The sequence below is a fragment of the Myxine glutinosa genome, chromosome 8, assembly GCF_964187855.1.
Source record: "Myxine glutinosa chromosome 8, kmMyxGlut1.1, whole genome shotgun sequence".
Lineage (NCBI taxonomy): Eukaryota > Metazoa > Chordata > Myxini > Myxiniformes > Myxinidae > Myxine > Myxine glutinosa.
In genome coordinates, this window is record NC_136268.1 from 99266636 (window position 1) to 99285872 (window position 19237).

The 19237-nt window shown below is 47.0% G+C and overlaps 1 protein-coding gene across 4 annotated transcripts in view; it reads right to left on the bottom strand.

The window, feature by feature from the left end:
* The window catches only part of XPR1 (xenotropic and polytropic retrovirus receptor 1), a 186052-nt gene that overhangs the window by 39291 nt on the left and 127524 nt on the right, over positions 1–19237 (bottom strand). For all 4 annotated transcript variants that reach the window (XM_068124915.2, XM_068124917.2, XM_068124918.2 and 1 more), the window contains one exon: positions 1946–2151. In XM_068124915.2, the coding sequence (XP_067981016.1) occupies positions 1946–2151 (206 nt within the window). The remainder of the gene's footprint in view (positions 1–1945; positions 2152–19237) is intronic.

The window sequence follows — 19237 nt, forward strand, 5'->3', positions numbered from 1 at the left end:
CCTGAGGGCCATTGCAAAATTCTAAATGAACTTTGTCACAATTATGCTCGAATCATTGTTACATGTAAATTATCAATGTAAGTGTCCCTGGTTTGACATGATCCAGGCTGCATCGCGTCCTACATGTTATTTTTATTTTCCATCTTCTTCATGGTCTCCTTTTCCTGCAGGTAACATGGATGAGTCCTCCGCGTACATATATTGAAGTGAATAAATCATGACACCATTCTCCCACATGCATGCTGTCATGATGGAGTGCTGACCAGTACACAAGCATGCACTTAATGCGTGTGACAACACTCGTAGCACACCTGATAAATCTACTCTGAATCCAGGAAACTCAACACAACATGCACCTCCATGGTTGTGGCTGGGCTAGTAAAATAAACAAGCACACAACGAGAATTGCTTTGCAATACATGTCCCCTACCGGTCTGGAAAACTGACCCATGCATGATATGGGATATTTTCCAAGTCCAAAAACGGCATAACTTTGTGGAAATTGGCGACACACCCCAAAACTCAAACTTGTTCTGCAAGTTATCACAATAAAGCCATGCACAAAATTTCAGTTCAATATGTTTAAGGTATGGGGAAAAAGTCTGGAAAAGCACAGGTGGGATGGACACGAACGGACACAGCCAAACAGAGAGAGAGAGAGAGCAAACCTATAGCCCCTCTGGTGAAACTGGTAGGGGAAAAATAAATATAATTAAAACAAGTCAGGAGATGCCGATGGTTCACGAGCGAGCGGTATTCAATGACAAAGGTCATAACTGACATTGAAAATATATAAATAGGAATCTATTATCTGTTATGAGACTAGTTAGCTACACAATACCGAAAATTCAGTTTGATTCCGACAACTTTGAAAATTTGACCTTTGTGACCTTCAACGGTCAAAGGTCGAGGATTCGGAAATTTGATGGAAAACTTGTATTTCATGATGTATGAGATAATATAAGATCATGTACGACATTTCACCTATCAGGAAGCGAACAATGTAATAAAACCATCAAAAATAGACTTTTCTAAATTTCGTGACCTTGTGACCTTGACCTTGGGGTGAAAATTAAAAAAATCGAGCTCCGTGGGGCCAGACACATGACATTGGCCTAACTAAATATCAAAACCCCTGTCAGATTCCACCAAACCCATCGGAGAAGATGTAGCTTGAACTCGATTACCCCCTAAAAAGACATCTTTTTCAGGCGTGGCTCCGCCCACAATGGGCGCAATACGCCCACTCTAGGCAGGACACAACTAGATCATGATATCAACCTCCACCCAAGTTTCATCAAGATCGGATGATATGATCAGGTAGTTATGCTGCGGACAGACAGACACACACACACACACAGACACACACACACAGACAGACACACACAGACAGACACACACAGACAGACACACACACATGACGAATATTGTGGTCACTTGATAACTCGTGAACCAAAAATTAAGTGCCACGATTAAGTGAGCACGTGAGACAATATTTTGGATTTAAAGATGAAATGTTTCCTCTTATTTAAACTCTGCTGCAATTGAAACCACAAACTTAGTCACTTCCTTTGGTTCGTATGACAATTTCGCAGATCAATTTAGATGACAAACCAACTGACAGACATGATCATGGACAAAGGTCCAATAGACAATCGTAATTTTGCCTTGTCAAAACAATAGTATGGAAAAATGCTGAGAGAAACTTTGACCACATCCATCAAACATATGTATCCAATCCCAGATCTGGGGGATATAAACACAATCTTTCCGAATCACTGATTATGCCCGATATCCTCTCAAAATGCAATATCAACCAAGACCGATTCTATCGATTTAGGAAAAAAAAGAAAAAAAAAAAAAAAGAAATTCCCTCCAAATGCATCAGCACCAAATAAAGATGGATGACAGGTTTAATGGTACTACCAAGCCTTGCAAAACTCACCTCAAAGAGGTGCTGATATGAAAGGTGGTTCCGTGGATCTAGTTCGAAAATCAGTACATGGTTGACTCCTGCCTGTCGCCAGCCGTACGTATTGATCCCGAGCAGAAAGAGAAACTGGATGAGGAGGAAGCTGCCCCGGTAGATTCGCACCATGGGCCAAACATCAGTGATGGTGTATCTGTCATTTTTGCCCAGCAAGAATACAGCTGAGAGGTGGGAAAAGGTGAAACGATGTGAAAATTAAAAAATAATGGCATAAACAGAAACAAACATCATATAAACTTGTACTGCATTCATTCAGTTTTAGTAGAAAAAATAACCTCCTGATTAGGCGTATAAACCTAAATGGGTATTCAATATTCCTCTACAATATCAGGCTTTCAAAAATTGAAAAATATATCGATAATAAAAACCATCATCATCACCATCTTGTATCTGTAGCACATGGCTGCTGGCTTTCACTCTATGGTAGCATGTGAATTACAAAAGGATTAGTCCCTATAGATTAGATCAAGAATTCAAAATGAGGCAAGGGTACCAGCACACAATGCCCTCCTCTTTTTGAAAGGCACCCTGGGATATTTAACGCAGTTGACTCCTGCCGATCACCAGAGTCAACAACATTAAAGATCCCACTGTGTAAGTTATATTCAACAAGATTTTTCATTTCCAGGTAATCTTTGCGATCACAACATGGTTTACAATAAAGTTTGCCTTTGATTCAACAACCCTTATTCACAGCATGTGGTATGTGGATGCCATCGATTGATCTGTAGTACAAATTTGTCTGCCTTTTGATAGCATTGCCTCCATCAAGGGTTCCACAACCACACCCAGGCACTCTTTTGCTCGAAACAATTGGCACTTCCTGGGGTAACCTAGTTAATTAACTGCCGCTAAGCTTTCAGCGTTGCTCTGATAAGATAGAAGCAGGGCCACCATGTGCAGGTTTCAGAGCTCCAAAGAGCCCGCAGTGCTTTTCAAAGAGGATACCAACTGCCCTGCAAGAGACTGTATACTCAATGATGCACACTCTGCCTGCAAAGCAGCAGGATGATAGTTTATAGTCAGGTTGGTAATCAAATTCAGATGAGACAGCTCAGAGATGAGCATGCATTGCCGATGAGCTTCAAATATATATGCTACCAAATGCTATCAAAAAGCAAAACTTTCGAATCGGCTTGTCCTTTCACCTAACCAGCTCATCCCCCAAGTTTAGTCATAGCTCGTCCACAACTTTTATAAATATCATGTCATATAATCGCTTTTCCCCAACCTGACTGATGTGATGGGGGTGAGTTGCATGAAGGATGAAGTGGGACAAATCGTTGTGGACCCAGATGGAATTAAAGGAAGATGGAAAATATATATGGAAATGCTGTTGAATGCAGAGAATGAATGGGATGGCAACATAGAGAGTAACCCAGTTTTAGGACCGGCAGAGAAGATAACTGAGAAGGAAGTTGAGGAAGCGATAAAAGCAATGAAGAGTAGAAAAGTGGGAGGGCCGACGGGAGTTGTGGGAGATATGTTGAAGGCAGCGGGAAGTTGGGGTGTGAAGAGAATGACAGAGATCTGTAATCTGGTGGTGAAAGAAGGCCGCATTCCAGTGGATTGGGAACTGAGTACCCTCGTCCCTCTATACAAGGGGAAAGGTGACCCTCTGGACTGTGGCTCGTATCGAGCGATAAAGTTATTGGAGCATGGAATGAAGGTATTGGAAAGGGTGTTGGAGAGGAGGACAAGGAAGAAAGTGAAGATCGACGACATGCAGTTTGGATTTATGCCAGGAAGAGGAACGACAGACGCGCTTTTCATTGTGAGGCAGTTGCAGGAGAAGTACATGGAGAAGAGGAAGAAGTTGTTTCTTGGGTTTGTTGATCTGGAGAAAGCATTCGATAGGGTTCCACGCAAAGTAGTGACATGGGCATTGAGGAAGTTAGGAGTGGAGGAATGGTTGATCAGAGTAGTGATGGCAATGTACAAAAGAGCGCGCACAGCTGTAAGGACAAAGGATGGGAACAGTGGTGAGTTTGAGGTGAAGGTGGGAGTGCATCAGGGGTCGGTACTAAGTCCACTACTATTTGTAGCTCTGATGGAGGTGCTGGCTCGGAACGCAAAGGAGGGTTTACCGTCGGAGTTGTTGTATGCAGATGATCTGATGTTGATTGGGGAGAGTATGGATGGACTGAAGGAGAAGATGAACAAGTGGAAGGAATGTATGGAGACAAAAGGTCTAAAGGTGAATATCGGAAAGACGAAGGTGATGGCAAGTGGTAAAGCATGTGGTGAGGTGGAAAGAACTGGGAAGTGGCCATGTGCTGTGTGCAGGAAGGGTGTCGGAGTGAACTCCATTCAATGTACAATGTGCGCTGAGTGGGTTCATCAAAAATGTCGTGATCTGAGAGGGTCATTAACCACTGTGGCAGCTACATTAAAGTGTAAGGTGTGCACAGAGGGAGCTGCAGATGGAGGAAATGTTGAGTTGGATCTTGGAGACGGTGTGAAGCTGGAAGGTGTAAAAACATTTTGCTACCTAGGACACATGCTGAATGGAGAAGGTGGATCAGACTCGGCAACGGTTGCTAGAGTGAGATGTGCATGGAAGAAGTTTCGGGAACTGAGTGGCGTGCTGATGAGGAGGGGAGTGTCGCTGAAGCTGAAGGGAAAGTTGTATGCTGCATGTGTGAGAAGTGTTATGATTTATGGGAGCGAGACATGGGTAATGAGCGTAGAGCAGCAACGAAGGCTGGAAAGGGTGGAAATGCGAATGGTTCGATGGATGTGCGGAGTATCCTTGATAGAGAGGAAGACAAATGATGAATTGCGAAAGATGATGGGAATCGAGGCTGTGATGGATGCTGTGAAGAGAAACAGGTTGAGATTGTTTGGTCATGTGTTGAGGAAGGATGGATGAAAGTGACTGGTTCAGAAGAGTGATGGAAATGAATGTAGAAGAAAGTAGAAGACGGGGAAGATGGGGAAGACCGAGAAAGACTTGGCTAAAGGTGATGGAAGAAGAAATGCGGGCAAGAGGGTTAACAAGCGTTACGCCTAGGTCCCCCGTCGGGGAAGTGATGCGAGTTGACAAAGTGGAGGACGCAGAAAACATTCTATGATATGATATTTCGCTCACAAGGTTCAGACATACATGGAGGCGGCCATCTTGGATTTTGACGTGGCGACCCAATTTTCAATAGCGTTCTTCCTTATGCCTTGATACACCCACCCACTAGATTAGAAGTTGGTACTTCGCTTCTTTTTCAGGATATTTCGCTCACAAGGTTCAGACATATATATGGTGGCGGCCATCTTGGATTTTGACGGGGCGACCCATTTTTCAATAGCGTTCTTCCTTTTGCCTAGATACACCCACACACCAGATTAGAAGTTGGTACTTCGCTTATTTTTCAAGATATTCTGCTCACAAGGTTCAGACATACATGGCGGCGGCCATCTTGGATTTTGACGTGGCGAACCAATTTTTAATAGGGTTCTTCCTTATGCCTAGATACATCCACACACCAGATTAGAAGTTGGTACTTCGCTTATTTTTCAAGATATTCCGCTCACAGGGTTCAGACATACATGGCATCAGACATACATGGCGGCGGCCATCTTGGATTTTGACGTGGGTTGCACCTACACACCAAATTCGAATGCGGTCCTTCGCTTACGCACGCACGTACGCATGCACGCACGCATGCACGCACGCACGCCCGGGAAAACCATAGTCCCCCTTTCGCTCCGCGGTGCGACGGGGGACAACAAGGGAAGATGCAGAAAATAGGGCAAAATGGAGAAGATCGTCAGGGCAAGGCAAACCCCTGCTCTAGCAGGCAAAATGGCCTTAAAACGCCCGTTGTGTTGTTGTTGTATATCGCTTTTCCCCGATCTCTCAATGGTGAAGAATCACTTAAAAATCAAATTCTCGTATCCAAATCCATATTCAAATCTTCACCAAAAATGAATAGATTAGTCCTTGTCTCACACACACAACCTGTCCACCATGTTTCGTCCAAATCCATCCATAACTTTTGGAGATACAGTGCTTTTTATCGGTTTTAGCCGTATCAATGGTGAAGAATTACTTACAAATGTTCACCAAAACTGAATCAATTCTTCCTCGTCATACATGCAACCTCTCCAACAAGTTTCGTCCGAATCCATCCACAACTTTTTGAGATATCTTGCTATATATAATTTTTGTCCCAATCTCCCAATGGTGAAGAATCGCTTAAAAAATTCTACTAGCCGGATCCGAATCCGGATCTTCACCAAAATCTAATCATTTCGTCATTGTCACATACACGACATCTCTGCCAAATTTCATTTGAATCCATCCACAACTTTTTGAGATATCTTGTTCACAGACAAATAAACAGGGGTGAAAACATAACCTCTATCCACCTTCGGTGGCAGAGGTACCAATGACGGTTCCTATTTCTTCGACACAATATAATACTTATTTTTTTAGATCACTTCTTACCTGCTGGTCAACAGAGCCAATCAATAATGACGCAAATAAACCGAGAAAGAACAATCGACGATTGCAAACCTTCACCAGGGCTCGTTTCTATAATACGTATTTCATAGATGTACTCGCATTCTAATTGTAATACTTTATAGAGGTACTGGGCTGAAAAAGATAACATGTACAACTGGCTACCAATAGGTGGCGTTTGTGGCCTACGTGAATACATTGTGTGGACAAATGCACATATGGACCCAAATGCAACACCAAGGGTAACAAACAACCTCTTCACTGGATTCAGTTCCATCACCTTTGACCCTTTCCTTACTTTGTTCCCTGTCCACTTGTCATGAAAATAACTGAATGTAAATCATCTTGAAAATTAACGGATCTTTCATTTACCTCTCATTTCCAAAAATCTAGAATGGGTTATCACCATTTCAGCTACTGAAATATTTGCATCAGCATTCTCTTTGAAGAACCTTCCACTGTGGATTCAAACTGTGACCTAGCACTGGGTTTGCGCTCCTGAACGTCACAAATTACATTTTAAGTCTTCAAAGTCCTGACGCATCGAGACCCATCAGCTGCTTTTGACAATTCATCCTAATATATTACTTGACCATTTTCAATCCTCTTCATTATGCAATTTTTATGGTGCAAGTGCAGGAAAAGGGTCAGACCGATAATCATTCAGAATGACCTTCTACCATCTATGTCAAGGGAAGGGAACAAGTCAATCATCGTGAATGGACCAGACCAGGTGGGGAAAGCAGATTATCCCACATTGAAGGTCATTAACGAGCCAACTGGGATTTTACGATTAATCCAATAGTAACATGGCAAACATTGCCGGCTATTCATCAGACCAAATTCATCGATCTTGCGGTGCTCCCCAGTTCTCGATGCATTCATTTTCTATTTATCTGCATCCACCTGGTACGTTTTTATGGAATTTATCAACTTTGATTGCTGTGCTGATGACGGCCCGATCCACCTGTCCATTGAACATGATGATGTGCCGTCTTTTGGAATTTCGAATTCCTGTCTGAAATTAAAATACAGATATCCATGAGCTTTCTCATACTCAATGTTGTTGCAACCGCAATGCTGGTTGTTAGCCCCTCCTGTGTCCACAGAAAGATTCAACTCAAGATTTTAAACTTTGGGATCTGTACGTTTATTGATTCCCAGCTAAGTGGCACCAAAGTCTTTCCTATAATCGATAAAACTGAAATTATCCATTTTGTTCCATCTTCCATCACAATACCCAATTTGCTCATGCTCAAATCAGGCAATTATTGAAACTTTGGCTCACACGCCAATTAAAAACAATTCACACTTGGATTCATGCGCCAACTATTAGGAGGCTCCCCTGATTCTTCACTGAAGCCCTCATAGATTTGATCACATCACTCAAATCCTCAAAACACTATAATGGCTCCCACATAATCAATGTATATATTTTGAAATATGCTGAAATCATTCAAAGTCGAAATAAGAAAGTATTCCCACTGACATTTCCAAACGAATCGGACCTGATATACTCCTGCAATAAAGTTAGTCTTAAAACAGACATCTTCTGGTAGATCCTCACAAAAGACTTTTGGTGATTGAGCATTCTTCAGATATGATATGCTTCTCTGCAATTAAAAATCTGCAGAGCCTCAAATTTTGGTTTTTGAATCACCATTTTACTGTTGCTTTTGCTAAGTTTTTCCTTTCTTAGCTCTTCCTTTGTAAAGTGATTCGGGATTTTGCTTCCAAATGAAAAGTGCGAGATAAAAAGGAAATTGATTGATATTTCTGACAGTGCACTGCTATGGACCAAACAAGTTGTAGTATAAACCTCTTTTCTGGTAGAAAATAAATCGGGGTGTAACTCCCCAACACCCCTTTCACAAGGGAATAATTGTTGAAATCCGAAAAAAATACTAGCTCCTTAAAAGCTAAACATCTGTAGAATTTGTTTTCATAATCCCACAAAAAAGTCAGCTGGAAAGGTTGCAAAGAGAAACACTTGTATGTATGAAAAATAATTCGTATACACATTATAATTAAATGGACAAGTCACAAATTACTTAAATTGATGCCAACAACCATAACACTTACAACAAATAAAGGTCAAAATTGTATCACCAACCAATACAAGGGCCATTTCAAAGGTTTTACCGTCCCGTACCACATGACCGATGGTCATAATTATGAATAAAATTTTTTTAGGTGGAGGAGCTCCGATGGTAAAATTTCATGTCATGCGGACCAAAGGTTGCTGAGAAAATGAATTTTTAAAATGTACACACATGTACGCAACCGCTCACCTAATCCTGCTTTTCGCTTCACAAATGCAGGGCAACTAACAACGCTTCATCGCTTCATCTAACAACGGCATAGATGGGCTAGGATCTGCTGAGTGGAGGATCTGCTGTCCCCCTGTAATGTGACCAGATCCTCAGCTCTGATTAGTGGACGTTTGTGAGGGACAGACATACATACATACATAGTCGTGGCCAAAAATATGGCACCCATGGACTTTTTTCAAATAACACAATTTTCTCTAAAAATAAGTTGAAATTGACAAAATAATTTGGTCTCCACAATTCTTTATTTCACTATTAATATTACAGAACCTTTATTTTTGATTCATAACTTAATATATCCTTTGAAATCAGAAAATAAAACGAAATGTCATTCACAAAATTATTGACACCCAAGACTTGATATTTGGTAGCACAGTCTTTGGACAAATTAACTGCAGTGAAGCACTTCCTATAGCCATGAATGAGCTTTCTACACCTCTCTTACTGGCAGTTTGGCCCACTCTTCTTGTGCAAATTGCTTCAGTTCTCCCAGATTTGAAGAGTGCCTTCTCCCAACTGCTGTTTTCAGATCTCCGCACAGGTGTTCAATGGGATTTAGATCTGGATTTGTAGCTGGCCACTTCAGCACAGTCCAGCGTTTTGTCTTGAACCATTCATTGGTGCTTTTTTAAGTGTGTTGGGGTCATTGTTCTGCTGCAAGACCCATGACCTTCGATGGAGACCAGCTTTCTGACACCGAGTTGAACATTGCGCTCCAAAATGCCTTGGTAATCTCCTGATTTCATGATGCCATGCACACATTCAAGGCACCCAGTGCCAGAGGCAGCACAGCAACCCCAAAACACCACTGAACCTCCTCCATGTTTGACTGCAGGGCAGGTGTTCTTTCCCTTGAAGGCTTCATTTTGTTCACTGTCAACAGAGATGACGTGCTTTACCAAAAAGCTCTAATTTGGTCTCGTCTGTCCACAGGACAATCTCCCAGAAGGAGTTTGGCTTGTTCAGGTGTGTTTTGGCAAACTCCAGTCAGGCTTTCGTCTGTCTGTCTCTCTCTCTCTCTCTCTCTCTCTCTCTCTCTCTCAGCAGTGGGGTCCTCCTGGGTCTCCTAACCATAGAACCCCCTTTCATCGAGTTGGCAACCGATGGTGCCAGTTGAAACCATCGTACCTTGTGTCTGAAGGTCAGCTTGAATCTGTTTGGCAGTTGATCGAGGTGCTTTCTCCACCATTCGAACAATCCTTTGCTGTAATCTTCGATCAAGTTTTCTCTTGCAGCCACGTCCAGGGAGGTTGGCCAGTGCTATGGGCCTTAAACTTCCTGATGACATTGTGTATGGTGGACACAGGAACATCAAGATCTCTGGAGATGGACTTGTAGCCTTGAGATTGTCCATGCTTGGCTACAATCCTGTGTCTGACCTCCTCAGACAATTATCTGGTTTTCTTTCTTTTCTCCATGCTCATTATGGTACACACAGTGACACAAAACATCAGAATGACTCCTTTTCTCTATTCAAACTGGATGAATCAGTGATTTTAATATTGCAGGCACCTGCAACTCACCACAGGTGAGTTCAATTCCAAAGTAAAGGAGAATCACCTGCTTGAAATATAATTATTTCTAACAACTTCTAAAAGGTGCCATTCATATTGTCCACCATTTTAGGATTTCCGTGTGGAACTACAACGGCACTCAGGAGGGAGCATACCTATGCCTGGTTGGCCATATTACTCAATGGTGAAGAATCACTTTAAAAAAAAAAAAATGCACATATCCGAATCCAAATTCAGATCTTCACCAAAATCAAAGATTCTTCCTTGTCACACATACAACATGTCAACCAAATATCGTCCAAATCCATCCATAACTTTTTGAGATATCCCGCAATGTATAGTATTTGGCCCCATCTCTCAATGGTGAAGAATCACTTAAAAAACTAAATAATTCTCATCTCGCCTTCTGGATACAGGCACAAAAGTCACACTCTTACAATGTCTCTCCGAAAGGACCGACTGGACAACCCTCCCATCTACTTTCTCAACAATCCTCTCCAAGAAGTTCTGTCGCTCAAGCTTTTGGGTCTCACTATCTGCCATGATCTTTCTTGGGAAAACCACATTTCCAAACTGGCCTCCAAAGCCAGTCGCCGACTGGGCATCCTCCGTCATGCGAAGTCCTTCCTTGGCACACCTGAGCTCCTCACCACATACAAGGCTTTCATCCGCAGCTCAATGGAATACTGTTCCCCCCTCTGGGCTGGTGCTCCTGCCTCACACCTTGCTCGGCTTCACACTGTTGAGGCCAAAGCTTTCAGAATCATTGGAATCTCCTGCGATGTAGTCAACACCGAGGGCCTTTCACTCACTCACCGCAGGGAGGTTGGTGGTCTTTCTGTCTTCTACCGACTCCTCTCCGGCCTTGCTCCCCCAGCTCTCTCTGTGCTCTGTTCCCCCAATATTCCTTCAGGTCACACAAGATCTGCCTGCAACCCTCTTATGGTTAAACTGCCAAAGTCTAGGCTCTCTGCTCACCTTCACTCTTTCATTCCCCTTTTCTCCCGCCTCTGGAACAAACTCCCCCACTCCCTTCAATCCCACTCCTCCCTCCAGGTCTTTAAAACAGCTGTTCACCACCATCTCTTATCTTCCCCCATCGAAAACCTTGATCTTTTCTACCCCCGGTAATTCACCCCAGAGTCCTTGAAGTGTTCATATGTTTTATTCCTCTCCCACCTCCCCCCAAGTCCTCCTGATGTCCCTGCTCTCAAATGTTGTGTTTGTGTGCTTCCCCCTCTTCCCCCTCTCTTTTGTGTCCTTCCCCCTCTCTCCCCATCTTGTCTGCCGCTCCCCTTGTTTTTTGTGTGTCGGTTTTGTGTGTCGTGTTGTCTTTTTGTGTGATTAATGTTAGCTCTTTCACGAGCCTCGATCTTGTATACAAAAAAATAATAATAATAAAAAAAAATCTCCGAATCCATATTCAGATCTTCAGCAAAATCGAATATACAGACTTGGCATTTAATACGGAATATTGTTTTTGTGGGGGTGAACTTACTTTTCAAGATGACTTAGAACCAAAAGTTCATTGGAATTATGTTGAAATTATTCTAGATTTTGTTAATGTGACCTTTAAAAGAAACAAAAACCACATTTGACATTTCGAAGCAAATAAATTGATCCTTGAAAGTGATGTAAACTGATATCGAACTCAATTCATGGACAGTACTGTGTTAAACTTCTGTACCTTCCAGAAGTATGTCTTTATTTTGCACATTAGCCAATTTTTTTTTTAACAAAAACAAAAGTTAAATTACGACTGCGATTACGGACAGTAAAATTACAGTTCAGTACTTCGTGTAACCCCCACGAGCATTCAGGAGAGCACGTACACGTTGAGGCATGCTGTTCATGAGATTTGCCAAGGTTTGGACAGGAATCGCTTGCCATGCAGTGACAATAGCCTGCTGAATTCACGCACAGAGGTCGGCTGCTGGTCCAAGTTGTCGATTTGACGCGTTAATTCTGCCCACAAGTTCTCTATCGGATTCATATCCGGGGACATGGCAGGCCACTCCATATGCTCTACACCACGGTCAGCAAGAAAGTGTTGGATCGTGCGAGCACGATGAGGCCGTGCATTGTCATCTTGGAAGACAAAGTTTCCTCGAAAGGCTGCACGAGCAAATGGAAGCAATGTTTCTTCCAGAATGGTCCTGAACTTCAACTGGTTCAGGTTTCCATTCAGAACAACCAGGTCAGTTTTGCCCCCTGCATGAAAAGCAGCCCAAACGGTCACCCCACCACCTCCAGCTTGGACTCTTGGCACTATACAATCTTTGTTGTAGGCTTCATGCACTTGTCTGCGCATTCGGACGCGGCCATCTTGACGATAGACCAGAAATCTAGACTCGTCACTGAAGATCACGTGATTCCAGTGTCCTGGCTGCCATTGACGGTGCTCTCTGGCCCACTGCAATCGGCGCTGGCGGTGTTGTCTGGTCAGGCGTGGCTTTCTCAGGGGACGCCTGGCACGATAGCCTGCTTGAACCAGTCGTTGGTTGACTAGCCTTCTGGATACAGGCACATTTGTCAGTTGCTGCCACTCAGCCCTAAGCCGATTAGCTGACTTGGTACGGCCATTGCGGACTAACCGGTGCAGCTGGCGATCATCCCTCCTTGTGGTTCTGCGGGGACGTCCTGGCCTCGGTATTGGAGTAGGGACACCCCTCTGAGCATTTCGTTTCAGGATCTTTGACACCTGACCTTGAGTGATGCCATACTGCCGAGCAATAGCACGCTGTTTCATGCCGTAATTTCGTAAAGCCACCATTCCATGACAAACAGCATTGTCGAGTTGACGGACCATCTCCAGAGGAAGCGGCAATAACTTTTGGAGACGTGCAGCAGTTGTTTTCCACTAATACAGAACGCAACAACCCTTGTATAACCGACTGTGAAGCCAATCATCAAATGCACCTGTCCGTACATTTTGCCACGCCACCTGTGATGTAATCCTGTTGACTTCTTGCTGCGACAGACAGTGACATGGTTCTTTTAACAAATAAATCACCAAAGTGTAAAAGAAACTCACCAGATTGATATTGTTGCGGATATGGGATTTGGCCTCCATCCATATCCGCTTGTAAATATTCCCCTATTTCCCCAATACTCCCCAACTATCCCCAATCCCCCATTCCCTAGTCCCATTGTCTGTAAACAACACTCTGTAGCCCCGACCTTCCCCTTTTTCCCCCATTAAATGTCGTACCCAGGTTCACCGCATCTCACGTAGACAACTATAGGACATCTTGCTAGTTATTCTTAGTCTATGTCAGTTAAGGACTCGTTTCCATTAATTCTGACTCTTCGTTGCACCAGAATGTGATTGTATGGCACCAGTAGTAAGTTTAGGACCTCCCAATACCTCCCCGCATCTCTTCCTCATGAAACAACAACACCAACAACAACAGCGGCGCGGGGAGTGCGCGTCCTCACTCCGGCTTGGTTAGCCGCCATTGACCATGTGCTCCGACGGGGTTACCACTCAGGGGCTCACTGTCAGCTCCTCGTCAAGGGCGGAGCCCGGTAACCCCCCGCACCCAATAAGAAGCGGCGGACCGATTCCATCTGGGGCGGAGCTAACGAGCCGTGGGCGTGTCACTCCCCGCTGGACATGCGCAGGAAGACGGAGGTGACGTAAGATGCGCCTCAGCTACGAAGAAAAAAGGACGCCACCTCCTAGCGCTGAGAGATACCTCCCGCATCTCTGGACCGGACCGAGTCGATTCTGCCCCTGAGCCAAGGTGCACCTTGAGCCATCGACTACCTGCCCTTCCTTGCCATCAATCCCTGTGTGAGTCAGTCTTGTCCCGTTTGTCTGTGGTCTGTCGGGGCTAAGATAAGACCGTGTCTAAGTGCCCACCTTTCTGTGCTGTACCTCTTGTGCCGTGTAATATAAACGTTCTGCATACCCCATATTATATCCTCCTCCGGAGGTCTTGAGAACTGTACCCCTGGTGTCGTGTCATTTAACCCAGCCGTTGTGTCCTTTCCTTCATTGATCTAGCGTAGCGCGATTCGGCCAACGTTCGAGTATAATCGGGTAACTTGTGCGAACACGGCGGCCATTCCGCTCGGCCCAGCATAACATCTTAATAAGTCGTGTCCGTAACAATTGGTGTCGGGAAGTGGGATCGGTCCCGGAGCGCGTTTCACGCGCTCGAAATTATAACGGCGAAATTTGATTGTGTTTCACAAAAAAAATAAAAACCCGAATTTTGAAAGTCGCGCTATGGCAGATCAAGACGGCTGGGTTCCGGTAGAGGAGAGTGAGGCAGGGTCGATCCAGGATCAAATTGAGGGACATGAGGAGAGCGAAGCAGTGAGGGTAGCAGGGTCGCAAAATGGCGTCGTCGCGCACGAGGTTGCGGGCGCGCAAAATGGCGCCTCGCACATAGCCACGGCGACCGCGCCCGCGACCTTAGTAGCGCCACTGGTGGATTTGAACCTTTTTCTTATGCAAATGAAGGCCCTTATGGACAAGAATAATGAAGAAATGAAAAACAGTATGGGGGCAATGAGGGACGAATTGGGGGTAATGGGAAACCAAATGGGGGTAATGAGGGACGAAGCGAGGGGTACCGGTGAGGGATTAGACAAGAAATTAGAGGGGTTAGACAATGGGATAGAAGGGGTGAAACATGGGTTAATGGGGGTGGAAAATAGAATGGCTGCCCAGGAGAATCAGATAGAGGGAGTGAAAAATGGGTTAGAGGGGTTAGAAAACAGTATGGAAGGCAAATTGAGGGACATGAGGGACCAAGCGGAAAGGGAAGTTAAACAAATGGGGCAGCAGATAGAGGGGGTCAGAATGGGGGTTGAAACCAAACTGGATGCTCACAGGGAGGAAATGGAGCAGATGAGGGTGGCATCTGGGCAGGAGATGCAAGTGATGGGAGAAGAGATCAGAAGAGGTGTGAGTGAGGAGGTCGGAGGAGTGCGCGAGGAGGTGAGGCACTGTAAGGAGCACATGGAGAAGGAGGTGAGAAAGGGGACTGTAAAATTGCAAGGGGGTATAGAGGAGTTGACGCTGGGAGTAGAACAACTGACAGTGGGACAAAAGGAGTTGGGGGACCAGGTAAAGAACACAGCGGTAATAGAGGGTTTAAAATCGACACAGAAGGAGATGAAAAAGGACGTAGGGGTAATTAAAAAAGAGTGTCAGACGGTACATGAGGACCTGACGAGGAAAATGGACAAGGTGGTAGTGGTGATGGAGGTTAAAGAGCGGGAGGTGCGGGAGCACATAGAAAAAAATTAAGTGGAGTTAGAGGAAGAACTTAAAGGGGCGCACGAGGAGATGAAGGAGGTGAAGCAGAAATTAGAAGAAGTGGAAGAAGGGGTGAGCGAAATTAAGAAGCGACGGAGAGAGGATAAGAAAGAGATAAAGGAGGAAGTAAAAGAATTGGTCCAAAGTCTGTGTTCGGATCGTGATGATGTGCTCATTAACCGGATGAGGGATTCGCAGGTGATGGAGGAGAAGCGAAGAGAAAGAGGACCCGGTGTAAGTGGTGACCAATATGGTCGTGCGTATGATGCGCCAGGTGATTTAATAAGCTTGGGGGTCGAGATAGACCCGGATGTTCGTGAGAGGCCAAGAGTGAGGTGTATGGCTGGTCCGGAGGGTATGGAACGAGAGGTGCGAGGTGTGGGTGAGCAAGGTTGTGGTGGTATGGAATGGGTAGCGGGTTGCGGAGGTGTGACCCATGCATCGACACCAACAGGGGTAGTTGTTGGAGGGACCGGGGAGGCACGAGAGCCCCTTGGGGGTAATGTACTGTGGGGGCCCGGCCGGTTCGGCCCCGCGCTGATCCCGCAAGGGGCGACGCACGGGGTCCGGCAGGCGGGCAACGACTCGCATACGAGGTGGTCCCACAAGGTCCCACTCGCGCCGTATGACGGCAAGAGTGATCTACGCGCGTACCTGGCGCAGTTTGACTGTGTGTGTAAGGGCAACGGTTGGGGTGAGGACGAAGGTGGAGTACACCTGGTGGCCGCATTGCGCGGCGCGGCGGCGGAGGTGCTGACGGCATTACCAGCGGGTGCTCTCACCCTGCCAGCCCTCCGCGACGCCCTAATTAATCGATTCGGCATTGAACAGCAGAGCGAGCTTGTTAAAGCTCAGCTCGCGCTGCGAAAACGCAAGCCCCAGGAAGCCATCGGGGAACTTGCCCACGACATTCGCCGCGCAGTGGGGATCGCACATGCTAGCATGGCAGCGGATTCCCGGGAAAGCCTGGCGCTGGACCATTTTATCCAGGCCCTCCCGGATATTGAGCTCCGGCAACAGCTCGCCATGTGGCGCCCGCAGACTCTGAGCCAGGCGGCTGACGCTGCGGCCCGTTGGGAAGCAGCGAGGCCCCTGGCCCGGGGGGGCGAGCGTCTCGCAATGGCGGTCCGCCAGGTGGGACCCCCGATGGAGGGCGGACCCCTTAGGGGGCCCGCCCCCGACGTGAGTCCTGACCTGGCGGGCATGGTCTGGAGGCTGGTGGACCAGCGCCTGGCGGGACCTGGACCATGGCAGGCGGCCCCGGAGGTGGCCCGCGGTGGACCACGAGCGGGTAATCCAATTCGGACCTACAGGGGGGGAAATTTGGAATTCCGGAGACAAGCACCTTATCAGGTGAGGTGCTATACTTGCAACCGTCTGGGTCACCTGGCGCGGCACTGTCGAGCCACGCGCCGGGATGATCCCCGGCGGTTGAGGTCCTCAACTCCGCCCAGAGGGGAGCGGGTTAGCCGACCCCAGACACCCCCCCGCCAGACCCCGGGAAACTAGAAGGTGTCGGGCACGTAGGGCGGTGTTCGGCAGAAGAGGATGGAGGAGAGCCCTCATTGACGCGACAGGTCATTTATTGTGGCCAAATTGGAACCGGTAGCCTGACAATCAGATGCAAAATTGCCGGCATGGGGGTAGACTCCGTAGTGGACACAGGAGCTAGCGCCACGATCATCAGCCCTGTGGTACTTGATTCGAGCGCAGGTGGCTGGGATAAGATCCAGCGCCTGCAAAATTATAGTTTGCAACTTGCTACCGGGGTAACGGCCCCGATCATAGGGCGTGGTTCTGTGACCCTCAAGTTAGGGTCGGTAAGGAGGGAGATAGATGTTTGGGTGGCGGAGGTGTGCGACCCATGTTTAATAGGGTTGGATTTGTTGACTGCCAGCGGTTGTAAAATCGACTTGTGCCGGGGGATCCTGCAGGTGGGAGTAGAAGAGCTGCCGTTAGGGGGAGTGAGCACGGCCGAGAGAGCGGAGCTGGAGGCTTCCGAGGCCGTGACCATTCCCCCAAGGGCCGAGGCGATAGTGCCGGCCCAGTGGGCAGCTCGCCCAACGTGGCAGGAGTCCTGCGGCCTGGTCGAACCGGTGGCAGCGCAGTCCATACCGGGTTTAATCGTGGGCCGCACCCTTGTAAAAACGGACGGACCGGTAGTGGCCGTCCGAGTAATAAATACGAGTACAGAACCACGCACTATAGTAAGGGGCACGAGGGTAGCTGGCTGCACCCCAGTTGAGGAAGTCGCGACAGTGAGGGGCGAGAACGTCCAGCCGAGCTGACCCCGGGGGGAGCCTTCAATAAGAAGTAGGAATTGGCCCGATCCCATTTGCGAGATGGTAAATCGTAGTAGCGTAGAGTTGGGAGGTACCCAGAGGGAGGCCTTACACAAACTGGTTGGGTCCCATTTGGACCTCTTCTCCCTGTCCACCGAGGATATTGGACGTACGGGCCTGGTGAAACATCAGATCCACACCGGTGAGGCCCGGCCTATTCGTCAGGCCGCCCGACGGCTCCCTTGGAGCAAGAGGGCGGAAGCTGACGAGCAGGTTGAAAAAATGCTCGACGCAGGCGTGATCGAGCCCTCGGGAAGTCCTTGGATGTCACCTGTTGTGCTGGTCAAAAAGAAGGATGGGACCACGCGGTTCTGCGTGGACTATCGCCAGCTAAACAACGTGACACTCAAGGACTCATATCCCCTGCCAAGGATTGATGACACCCTCGATGCCGTTGCGGGCTCAAATTGGTTCTCAACTTTGGACCTCAAGAGTGGGTATTGGCAGGTGGAGATGGATAGGGCAGGGAAGGAGAAAACGGCATTTTCCACAGGTAAGGGACTGTATCAGTTTACTGTGATGCCGTTTGGTTTGTGTAACGCCCCCGCCACCTTTGAAAGATTGATGGAGCATGTACTAGGCGGCATGCCATGGCAATCATGCCTGGTGTACCTGGATGACGTCCTAGTACATGCCAAAACGTTCCCCCAGGCAGTAGCTAATTTGGACCAGGTGTTCGGGTGCCTCAGACAGGCAGGGTTGAAGCTGAACCCGAGTAAGTGCACCTTGTTTGCCAAGGAGGTGGCCTATTTAGGCCACGTCATCGGTTGCGAGGGGGTAAAAACGGACCCAGACAAAATTAAAGCGGTAGAGTCGTGGCCCGCACCACGTACCATCAAAGAGGTGCGGGGATTTTTGGGACTCTGCTCCTACTACCGGCGCTTTGTGGCGAAATTTGCGGAGTTGGCCCGTCCCCTCCACCGGCTTACGGAGAAGGGGACGCGATTTAATTGGACACGGGAGTGCCACGAGGCCTTCCAAAAATTGAAGGGGTGTCTAACATCCGCACCCCTTCTAGCTTACCCCACTAGCAACGGGGCATTTACCCTGGACACGGATGCGAGCCAGGAAGGATTGGGCGCAGTTTTGTCTCAGACACAGGAGGGCGTGGAGAGAGTGATTGGTTATTATAGTCGGGCCTTAAGTAGGCCCGAGCGAAATTATTGCGTCACTCGCAAAGAGTTATTGGCTATGCTGGCTGCCATGAACCATTTCCACCCATACTTGTACGGGCGGAAATTTTTGGTTAGAACTGACCATTCCTCCTTGCAATGGCTCCTTCGGTTCAAGGAACCAGAGGGCCAAATTGCAAGGTGGTTGGAAAAGTTGC